The sequence below is a fragment of the Myodes glareolus genome, chromosome 18 (assembly GCF_982192425.1).
Source record: "Myodes glareolus chromosome 18, mMyoGla1.1, whole genome shotgun sequence".
Lineage (NCBI taxonomy): Eukaryota > Metazoa > Chordata > Mammalia > Rodentia > Cricetidae > Myodes > Myodes glareolus.
In genome coordinates this window covers 44641750-44653858 of record NC_142043.1, presented here as the reverse complement: position 1 = coordinate 44653858, position 12109 = coordinate 44641750, and the positions used below count along the sequence as shown (strand labels likewise).

The window sequence follows — 12109 nt, the reverse complement described above, 5'->3', positions numbered from 1 at the left end:
AGGCGCCAGAGAAATGCTAAAAACTGGAGAGCGCTAGGAAACGATAAGTGAGCAACCAGGACCATAAGCTGGTCCCACGAGTCCTCCTCCTTCTCCCCTGGGGACATGGCTGAATGTAAGCTGGGGCAGTCTGGCCGCAGGTGAGGAGGAAGACAGCTGCAGCCTCTGGCGATCTCTTCCCTCCCCTACTTTTATAGCCAAGCTATCAGGATGCCAGAGCAAACAGTACTTAACCAAGACAAGCTCAGCTCAGGAACACTAATGAGCACCAGGCTAAGTCTCATCATGTAGCTGCAGCTGACTGGGAACTCCGGAATTCGTTATGTAGACCAGGCTGGCCTTGAAATCGGAGCTCTGCCTGCTCTGACTCCCAAGTGCCAGCATTAAAGGTGTGTGCCCCTAAGTCTGGCTCAATTTCATTTTCCAAAGGTTCTCTAGTCATTATAAAGATTAGATAATACAATAAATGTAAAGTGCAGGACTTGGATCATTATTCTTAGAGGAAGGAAATATCTAACTTGAGCAGTCTTAGCTGACTATAGTGGTCCCCCATGCTTGTAATCCCAGCACGTAGGAAGTAGAGGCAGAATGACCAGATATTCAAGGCTATCCTTGGCTATATAACAAGTTCAAAACCAGTCCAGAGTTTGTTTCAAGAAATAGAAGGGGGAGAAGAAGAGAAACAAGGAGAAAGGGAAAACCAGAGGGGAAAAAAGAAGGAGAAAAGGAAAGAAGGAGGGGGGGAGGAATGTAGAGGAAGGAGGGAGGAAAAAAGGAAATGCCTTGAATTATTAGACTCAAGGACATATACTCATGTTTTACTTCAGTATATGAGAAGCAATGACTTCTCAATGTCTGCCCAGTTGCTATACTTATCTTTCTCAGAAAAAGAATGAATTAAAAATGTTTAACAAATAAAAGCAGTAATTCATATCATGAGGAATCTAATATAACGAATCTAGATATTATGTTTACACTGAAATGTGAATATGTAAAATGGGGCAATATACACCAAGGGTTAGAAAAGCAACTGCCACAGGGCATGCCAGGGTAGCCAGGCTCCACCCGCACCTTAATCTGCTCCATAAGGATGGCGTTGGTGGCCTCTGTCTCCCGAAGCAGACCGTTTAAGTGATCTGCACTCTTCGTGGTGGAACTGAGCTTCTCAGCCAGTTCTTCTTTGGTAAATTCGGCATGCCATGAATGGGGTTCCGCAAAATGCTGTTCTAAAAAGTAATTGTCACAATCAGAGATTACAGATTCTAAATAAAAAACTGAGCATCTTACTTTGAAACATTTAAGCCCACTCTCTGTTATTCATCTGTATGATATACCTCAGCTCAAAAAGATTCTATTTGAAATAAGACTGAATTTCTGCTGTAGTATAAATAGCTTGGCTCTATAAGCCCCTCACAGTTTATGCTTTATATATATAATTTTTTTGTTTGCTTTTTTGGTGGTGCTGGAGAGTCTAATCCAATGCCTCATATCAGCCAGGGAGTACTGGAGTCCCAGTGTGAGGCAGGGCCTAGAAGAACAAAGTTGGGTCATAGGAGGCATGCCTTTCAAAGGGACCCTGGATGCTCATTCCAGTCCGCTCCTTGGCTGTCGCAGGTACTCCACCATGCTGTTGTACCTTGCCGGTGTCAAAGTGCTAGGGCCAAATGACCCTGTAAGCTAAGACAAATCTTTCTTCCTATGCTAACTTTCTCAAGGATCTCGTCACAGTAGCTGGGTGGTGACTAACACAATGTTGGGTATAAACACGGTCTCAGAGCATTCGAAAGATGAGAATCCCCTTGTATTATGAACAGTAATACTCACTACAGGTAAGAACAAAAAGCATACCAAAGCTATACTGTATCTACTACAGCACATTTAGCAAACTTCACTATAAGAAATTGCCTGAAACTGAATTTCCTGGAGGGTGAGGCAGCAGGTCATTTACTTTCTAATAACAACACAGTACTTCCCATCGTCCTCTTCTGATTCAGCCCCATGCATGTGTTAAAGTTTTTAGTTTTTAAAAAGATCCATTTCCTACTATAAGTTCTTTTACTGGAACAGCTCAAAAAGTATAAAAAATTAGAGCATGTTTATCAAACAAGACAGCCAACTTAAACCACTCACACTAAGCCACCTACCAAACCTGGTGTCAGGAGAACTCAGCAGCTGCTCTAGAGATGTAATGTGGGTGCCAGGCGAAGACACGGACTCGCTGTCAGTTGTCTCCATCCCTTCTCCCTCCTCCCGGGCCACAGTGTGCATGTCCAGAAGGGGGAGTTCTGTGTTTCTTCTTTCTCGAGGGTTTTTCAAAGGTTGGTGGGAAGAAGCGGGGCCTATTAAATATTTTAAAAGGGGAAGTGAAATTGTTGAAGACCAATAGATTTGACCCTAACAAAGATAGCCAAAAAAATTAAAGACAGCAGTCGGGAGGCAGTAATGCACAGCTTTAATCCCAGCACTCGGAAGGCAGAGGCAGGTGGATCTCTGTGAGTTCGAGGCCAGCCTGGTCTACAAGAGCTAGTTCCAGGACAGGCTCCAAAGCTAGAGAGACTCTGTCTCGAAAAACAAGACAAACAAACAAAAAAATTAAAGACAGCCTTGAGTGTGTCAAAATGTTAAGGAAATTAAACAAACAGCAAGTAAACAAATGGTGTCTAAAGAAATAATGCTAAATAGTTACAAACAGTCACTTTACACTGAGTTATGCTAGTCATCCAACAGAAACAATCCACCCGTCGCTACTTGCTGCCTGTGACGGACAGCTGGGCAGCATTGATTTTACAGATCGCCCCACACTTCTACTGCTGCCGTGTGGTGGCAGTCTCCGCCACTGCCCTGACACTGCCACCTAGGCTGCTGCATAGCGTTGCTTGCTCACACCTACAGCGTTCAGATGACAGAACCCAGAGTTCAGTGTAGTGAACCAACTGGTTACAGTTCATAGAATTCTTGGGCCTTTAATCCTATCGTTTGGTTTGCATAGTGAGTCCCAGGCCAGTTAGAGTTACATAGTATGATTTTGTCTCAATAAAGAATTTCTTGCTTGCTTATAATGAACACTCACATAGAAGTGAAAAGCTCATATGACACTTCCAAATGCATTAAGTGATTGGCTCCTAACTCTATGCAAGGTCTTATAGTTTAATCCAGGATTTTGTTTTTTAAGTTTCAGAGTTCATTTGTTTTCAATATTATGAACTGTTTCCCAGTCCTTTTAAAGCTCAGTTAGCCTCTGACTGCCTTTCTGGAGCACTTCCCTGGGTTTCTGACTTTTTTTTTTTTTTTACCAACTGTTGATTACACTGTTGACTCCTACACTACAATTCGCTTTTCTTTTCTTTGGCTGACCATTTCCTTTTAAACTCTTGATGTAAGTTAAATTCTCCTAGCGTTAGTTTTTGGCCTTGTTTAGTGACCACACTTGCCAACACTCCAGTGACAGCATTTCCCACGGGAAGCAAATCACCGTGAGCACAGGACTAATAATCACCACCATGACTGACGTTTTCTTGTTTCCTTCTGGAAGCAAAATAGAGGGCACTGGGTGAGGCTGAATGACAGACAACTTCACCTCATTAAAATCTGAAGGAGTCAGGTTGTCGCATACACCTTTATTGCCAGTAGAGGCAGAGGCAGGCAGATCTCTGTGAGTTTGAGGTCAGCTTGCTCTACAAAGTGAATTTCAGGAAAGCCAGAGCTGTTACATAGAGAAACCCTGTCTCAGAGGAAAAAAAAAAAATCTGAAGGAAGAAGCTGCACTGCGAAAGACTGGACAACTGCAATGCTGCCTGGGGGTTAGTAAGTCCCCTGCTCTGCCCAAAAACTTTGGATAAAGAATACATGCATGAGAGGGCAAACACTGAGTACCAAGTGATAGATGCCAGAATCATGAGACTGTAGGAACATGTGTAAGACAAAGGGAAAAACATACATTATATAGAAGATTACATAATTATGAAAATCAGTAGTCTAAGAAGCTGCATAGGCTGCTATAAGCATAATCAAGAAGGGTTCAAATGATTCAGATTTATTTCCAGTAAGCAAATTCATATCTCATTAATTATAGAACTGACACAGGTTGCTATTCAGTAAATTTTTCTTTTCTTTTACTTTATTATTATTTTTGGTTTTGCACGACAGGGTTTCTTTGTGGAGCCCTGGCTGTCCTGGAACTGGAACTATGCTGACCAGGCTGGCCTTGAACTCACAGACCTCTGCCTGCCTTCTGAGTGCTGAGATTAAAGGCATGCACCACTGGCTAAGTTTTACACGTATTTTTAACTAATTATTATTTATTATTATTTTTTTATCTCTGGGTATTCTGCACATATGTCTGTGTACCACATGCAGGCAGTGTCCTCCGAGGCTGGAAGAGGGCACTGGATTCCCTGGGACTGGAGATGGATGTGAACCACCATGTGAGGGCTGGAGATCAAACCCACGTCTTCTGGGAGAACAGTCAGTGCTCTTAACCATTGATCCAATTCTCCAGCCCAGTATTTCACTTTCTTATGAATTTCTGAACAACGCCTTAAGTGACATAAATATGCCAGAACACAGAGTCAAAGCTGCCACAAACATACACATACTTCTTGTGGATGGCTCACTCTTGAGCTGGAAGAGCTGAGCTTCCACTTTGGAGAGCTGGTGCTGCAGGGTCTCCACCGTCTTTCTGTGCTCATCCTGCAAATGTCGAACTTGGTCACGGAAGTTGTTACGGAGTGCTTCATTCTGGGATGTTAGTTGACACACTGCCTGGGCGTGTTCAGACTTCATCACCGTGTTCTCGGATTGAACTGAACACAATCTAAAGGCAAAAGTTTAGTTCATGAGAGCCTTGAACTGCATATGCTGACCCAGCCTCTGTCAGCTGGATTCTCCAAAGGAAGCCCTAGGTCATCTACAGAATGTACAAAGCAACTTCTCCTCCATCTCTGGTGGATACTGGAAGCAAAAGAATCAGAAGTTTAAAGTCACCCTCATCTACAAAATGAGTAGATGAGACTAGCCTGGGCTATAGATAACCTTGTTACACACTTAAAGACACACACATACACACACGTGATATGGGAGTCCCCTCTGTATGCTATGAATATGTTTTATTACCATTGGTTAATAAAGAAGCTACTTTGGCCTATAGCAGGGCAGAATATAGCCAGGCTGAAAGAGATATAGAAAGACAGGAGGTGGAGTCAGAGAAACACCATGTGGCTGTTGAAGGAGTCAGAATCCAGATTCTTACCAGTAAGCCACAGCCTTGTACTGAATCACAGATTAATATTAATGGGTTAATTTAAGATGTAAGAGTTAGTTCATAAGAAGTCTGAGCTAATAGTTAATAGTCCAAGCAGTGTTGTAATTAATATAGTTTCTGTGTGATTATTTGGGTATGAGCAATTGGGAAATGAGTGAGCAGTGGGCAGCTCATATAAACATAAGGCAGCAGCTCTCCACTGACACCAGCTAGCAGACCTAAAATTTGGGAGAAGCTACTTTTATTGGTTTAAGTTTCTTCTTTTATTATTGCTGTGTGTGAGTGAGTGGGGGTTTATCATGGGCACACATATGGCAGTTAGAGGACAATTTTGTAGAGCCAGTTCTCTCCTTTCATTACCTGGGCTCAGGGACTGCATTCATGTCACCAGGCTCACACAACAAGTGTCTACCTGTTGGGCCATTTCAGCACCTTGAGCAATTACTTTTTAACAGTTTATTGTACCCTTGTTATTTTTATGTTTGGTTTTTGCAAATCTCAAACAGAAAATAAACATAATTTCCAGAAATATTTGCTCATAAAAATTAGGAGCAATTAAAAACAAAGTGAAAGCTGTCCTCTCTTGATTCTCATACCTGCTGTCTCAAACATGATTCCAAGGCAAATTGAACATACTAAACTATTGGGAATATATTGTATTAAGATCCTTTTTCTATCTGTTATAAATACATACATCATACTAAGTTGAAACAGATTTAGTGGCTCAAGAGGAAAAGGTGATACAATTAAAAAAAATTTTTTTTTTTAATTTTCTTTTTAAAAGACAGAGTTTTACTATGTAGTTCAGGCTGGACTTAAACTTGTTTTGTAGCCCAGGTCTCAAACTTGATGAGATTACAAGTGTATGCTACCATGCTTGGCTTTAGAAAAAGGTTATCCTAATTACCAAGTTTATAGTGACTAATAAGATACTGTACATAGTGTTCTACAAGCATTTTGTTTAAAATAGTTACCAGGAATGTAAAGGAGGAAGCATTAGCAGTTACAACCACTTCTGAGGGCCAGGGATACAGTTCGGTGGCATGGCACATGTCTGTGTTTAATCTCTAGCATCATACACACTCACACAAAGGACGTTTTAGTACTAGGGTAAGGCTTTCAGCCTTCAGGCATTATCAACAGTACTTGTAAATTTACTAGCAAACTAGCTGCTTGGAAGCTCCCCACATGGAAATGGAATGCCTGTCCTGACAGAAGCTTACTTATTACTCCACCCCAGGTGTGACTTCGATGTTCATGACAGTTGGGATCTGTAAGTTATACAGACATTAACTTTATAACTCATTAGCATAATTACTTTAATGCTTTCTGATGGAGATAAAAGAAAATGCTTTTTTAATTTGACACTTTGGTTAGAAAACATTTTTTGTTTTAAAGAAATTTCCTGAGTACAAAGGCTGTAAGCGAGGTGGGATATCAGATGAATAGATAAATGTTAGCTGCTCTAAAAAGTATGCTAAAGATAAAACAGTCTGAAGGGAAGGCTGGGGGTAGGAAAGGCAAAGTTACCAAGCCTCCTTATTGAAATCCCAGGAAGGAGCATAGGGTACCAGGCTGCTTGCCTGGTATCAACAGTACCCATTGCTGCTGGCGGTCTTACTTTTCTCGAAGTTCTGCCTCTTTGGTCACGGTCTCCTGCAGCATCCGGTTGTGCCTCTCCAGCAGAGTGTCATGCTCAGACTGCAGTGTCTGGAACTCGGAAACACTGATTTGTAAACTATTTTGGCTATCCTGTAGCTTGATTTTCAGTTGGTCAATCAGCATTTCCAGGTGTTCCCTAAAACAGAAATAAATGGTTTAACAACGCTTATGACCGTGGTCTCAAATACACTGACTGTTTTAGTGTCACTGTTACTGCGGGTGACGCTGAAGGAAACAGAATCACAAAAATTCAAAGACTAGAATTAAAATAATTTTTAAAAGATGTTATATATATATTGTAAATGATCAGGAACTCCAGATTTTACAAAAATGTCTTGAGTTTATTCATTTACTTAATTTGTTTTTTGAGTCTTGCTATGGAGCCCTGGCTAGCCTGATACTTGCTACAGAGCACAAACTGACTTTCAATTTGTGGCAGTCCTCCTGTTTCAGCTTCCTGAGTGCTGGGATCACAAAGCTTGGACTTGTCTCAGTCTAAAATAGTCTATTAAAATGACATAGACTATCACGGGGTGTAAGACTAGGCTATGTTAAATGTTACAGAATTATCATTAATTAAAAATCAATTTCACACAGTTCTATGGTAGCTGTTATGAGAATGCGATGTGAGCTCAAAATACAATAAAAAAAAAAAGGAAGGAGTCAGTTTAGAATTAGGATAAAATCTTGGTGGAAATAATTAAAACCCACAATTTTTCCATACTGTATACATTACTAGTTCCTTAAAAGATGTATAAAAAAGGACATACTGCCAGGTGGTGATAATGCATGCTTTTAATTCCAGCACTTGGGAGGCAGAGACAGGTGGATCTCTATGAGTTTGAGACCAGTCTGGTCTACAGAGCAAGTTCCAGAACAGGCTCCAAAGAGAAACACCGTCTTGAAAAACTGGGGGTGGGGTGGGGTGGGGGTGGGTGGAGGAAAAAAGAATGTATCCTGGGGGAAGTGACATTCTCTAAGGAGACAAGTCTTTCCCACAAAAAACCCTAAAACAATTCATAAAAATAGGTTTAAAAAAAAGGCTTAAAATTCACATTCAAGTAGTATGAACTCAAGATTCAGGTATGCTCAAATGGCTCTTACAAATGCTCTTTACTAAGTGTGTCAATACTTTATGATAGCTATGGGTGGAAGGCTATACAACGCATTTAATAGATTCCCAAACAAAAGTAACAGAAGCATAAGCATGCAAACATTACAGGACCATTAGTCCTGTTCCAAGCCCCAAAAGCAGGTATAAAAACTATATATAACCAACCTCTACTACAAAATCAAAGCATACATATCAAAGGGTGTCTTAACCCTCATCTCTTTTAGAGACACAGTCTCACTATGTAGCCCTGGCTGTCCTGGGACTCACTCTGTAGATCAGGCTGGTTTTGAATGCTCAGAGATCTGCCTGACTCCGCCTCATTAGTGCTAGGATTAAAAGGTGTACACCACCACACCCAGTCCATCTCTTGCTCCTGGTAAATTTTAGAACAATTTACAAAGTGGATCTGGAAGCTAATTTGAAACTAGTACTAACGTACTATACATATCAAATGGAAGTAGTCATAAATTCCATAATGTAAATTTAATTTTAATGCCTAAATTTTTACTATGTCCAGGTCTTATTGAGACAAGAGTCTACAGCTCAGAGACCACATTCTGGCTTCACTGTTGATTTGAACACCCTTTAGAGCCTGCAATAGCCCTCTTTGTGCGTAGTTTTCTAATTATCAAGAAATATGGTGACACCAAGAAATATTCTGTTCACTCGTAATCACACCTAAAATTCCAGTCAAAAGCAATAAAAATGAGACTTTTAACCAAATTGGGGAACAACCTGTATTTGTATGGGGAAAACCTTAGACTTTACCTTTCTTGTTTAGCTCCCTCAGTTTCAGCCTGAGACACAGACTTATTTTTTTGTTGTTTTAGAACATTATGAACTCGGACTTTGTAGCTCTCAAATTCAGAGGTGATAGCAGCTTGTTCTGCCTATAACATTTAAAAGAGAGAGAAAAATGTCACTGTGACACTATCCTTCTAAGTTCTTTTGGAGTCTAATGAAATGAAGTAAAAAAAAAAATCTGTTTGTGAAAATAAAGAAAACAGCTCTATCAATTTTAGCCTTTACTAACTTTGGTAAAACGTGAGTTCCGGGGCTGGGCATGGTCGCTGATCCCTGCAATCTCAACACTCAGGAGGAGGAGGCAGTAGACTGCTATGAAGTTGAGGTCAGCCTAGTCCATACTAGGAGTTTCAGGTCAGTATGGGACATAGAATGAGTCCATGTCTCCTAACACTAATGAACAAAACCCCCAAATACCAGACTTAATCAAAATAGAAACCCAGTCCTCTTAACCTGACCCTTTTTAAAACCGCTGATTTCATGTTTCCTCCACAGTAACTAACTCACAACTCACAAGTTTCATAATGACACTGTTTGCTTCTATTATTTCATACAGTTTAACCTATACATTCTCTCATTTTTCTTTCTTTCTTCTTTTTTATTTTTTGGCAACGTTTCTCTGTGTAACACTCCTGCCTGTCCTGGGACTCACTCTGTAGACCAGGCTGACCTGAAACTCACAAAAATCAACCTGCTTCTGCCTCCCAAGTGTTGGGATTAAGGCATATGCCAACACTGCCCAGCCATGTTCTCCTTTTCTGGGGGTGGGAGAACCTAAACTGAATTCTGGGAGAAAGAAAGCAGAGTCGAGGAGCCACCATGGAGCCGCCAGAGGAGAGAGATGCAAGGCGACAGGTGGAACCTTGCCAGTATGGCCAGAAACTTCATGGTGAAATATAAAATAATAGAAACGGGTTAATTTAAGAGATAAGAGTGGGCTAGAAATATGCATAGGCTAATAGGCCAAACGTTGTAATTAATACAGTTTCTGTGTGATTATTTCAGTTCTGGGCAGCCAGAAACAAACAAGCGGCCTTCTACTATAAAACATAAATGTAAGTTAAGTGTAGTCATGTTTTTCCTTTTTGAAAAAAATGCCACTAAGAGCTGGAGGGATGGCTAACAGTTAAAAGTACTAGCTGTGCAAGCCTAAAATCCTGAGTTTGAGTCCTGAAACCCAGGTTTAAAAATAAAAAGCCAGATCAGAAGATATGCATTTATCATCCCTGTGCTCAGATGGAAAAACAGGAGGCAGAGATAGGAGAAGCATATGGGGCCAGCTGGTCTGGAGCACAAAGTAAAGTGGCACAAAGGAGAAAAGACACTGTCTCAACAAGGTACAGAATCATCTCCTAAAAACTGACCCCTGACCTCCACACATACATAATGGTACATGTGCTCACATTCACACAGACATAGTAAACACACACACACACACACACAATTTAAATAGTACCCCAATGATGTCAACGTGTCCATGCTGTTGCGTACAGAGCATCTGCTAAGTGCTTTTAACTGCAGAACACTGCAAAGGGTAATGTGTCCCTGGAGTAAGAGAATCTCCATGGTTTTGGTCCGGAAGAACACACCTTGGCAGTTCGACTCTCTTCCTGCAGGGCTGCCACCCTCTGCTGGTACGCGCTCAGTGTGCGCTGATGCTGCTCTGCAGAAGTCTTCAGGTGCTCGTGGATTTTGTGCTTCTCGGATGTTATCTCAGCCAGCTGAATCTGGGGAGAGACAGATTAAATGGCACAACTAGGTGTGGACTGTTTTCAGGTATTGTAATTATCTCAAAAACAGAGACAGCGTGAATAATGCTTCCTCACTATCAGGTTGGTTTATTTTCTTCTTAAACTAGTATCTGCACAATTAAAGACTATATATTTATAATGTCTAATTAAATAGCACCAGACATTATACATAAAAAAATACAGCAAATATTCGACCACCTCAAACATTGCTTCTTGTGATTGTATTTTCAGTCAGAGGATTCAGATGAAGTTTTTGGCCACGTTTATTCTATATGCACTGTTCTAGATAATATTCTCAAATACATGATAGGCATTTAGCTCTTGCTAAGTAGTATTACTAAGTGTTTCTGTTTCCTCAAAACATTGAGTAGTTTTTCTAAGTATCCCTAAAGGGTAACTTCTTACCTGATTTAGAAATTTTTCTTTCTTTAAAAAAAGTTACTGCTATTTTTTATGTGTATAGATGTTTTGCCTGTATATATGTCTATGTACCACATGTGTGCCGGGGACCCACGGAGGCCAGCACGAGTTATCAGAATCCCTGGAACGGGGACAGTTGCGGTGTATGGATGGTTGTGAGCCACCATGTGGGTGCTGGGAACTGAACCTGGATCCACTGAAAGAGCAGCCAGTGCCCTGAACTGCTGAATCAGCTCTCGGGTTCATCTATATGGCACTTAATTTCTACATGGAAAAAGATTTTCAAAAATTTAAAAATCTTACTTTATAGACTTCTACTTGCTGTTGGCTAGCTTCCAGCTCGCCCTTTAAAGACGCTTGAAGTAGCAGGTGATCACTTTCCTATAGAGCGAGAATCCGGTTAAATTAAACAATAAAAGTGATTCAGAACTGTAAGTCATAAAATATGGTACTGAGAAATTAACATACAGCTTGCTTTGCATCTGCCAGCTCCTTTTTGGTTTTCACGAGCAACTGTTTGATTTTGGTGGTTTTTTCCTCATAGTGCTGCACTGAAGCCTGCAGGGAAGCTGGCTCAGGAAGAAATGTCAGCAGAAAGAGACAAGATAGATTTTTACTAGTGAACATGACATGCAAGTGACAATTTTTCTTCATATCAACTTACAAGAACCTCATTTTATCTCTTCCGGTAGGGTATTTCAAACACAGCTGACAATGCATCCCTCTGTGTCCATCAGCCACCTCTTCCTAACACACAGCCAATCTTATTGCACCCTGATACATTCATCAAAATGTAGCTCACTGGCTAGTTTCCCAAATATAGTTTGAAACAGAACATGCTTAGTCTTCTTCATGTACACATGGTCTACGGCTGCATTAGCATGTCACACTGGTGTCCTGAGGAATCACCACATGGACTATGTAGCCTATAAAGCAAAAATAGTTACTACTTGGCCCATTATAAAAGAAATGTGTAAAGTTTTGAACTACTGGATTATTTTAAAGCAAATTTGTCAAGTGGTAAATATTAAAGTATGTATAGCTTAAATAAAAGCATACTAATATTTAGTGTACATCTGGCAGTAGTAATTTTTAAAA

The 12109-nt window shown here is 40.6% G+C and overlaps 1 protein-coding gene across 1 annotated transcript in view; it reads right to left on the bottom strand.

Annotated features, from left to right (window-relative positions):
• Gcc2 (GRIP and coiled-coil domain containing 2) overlaps positions 1-12109 on the bottom strand; it is a 42583-nt gene that overhangs the window by 4527 nt on the left and 25947 nt on the right. Inside the window, exons 14-21 of the mRNA XM_048451772.3 lie at positions 11480-11580; positions 11315-11392; positions 10430-10567; positions 8805-8926; positions 6882-7058; positions 4596-4813; positions 2145-2339; positions 1072-1226 (exon numbers count right to left, since the gene is read on the bottom strand). Of these exons, the coding sequence (XP_048307729.3) occupies positions 1072-1226; positions 2145-2339; positions 4596-4813; positions 6882-7058; positions 8805-8926; positions 10430-10567; positions 11315-11392; positions 11480-11580 (1184 nt within the window). The remainder of the gene's footprint in view (positions 1-1071; positions 1227-2144; positions 2340-4595; positions 4814-6881; positions 7059-8804; positions 8927-10429; positions 10568-11314; positions 11393-11479; positions 11581-12109) is intronic.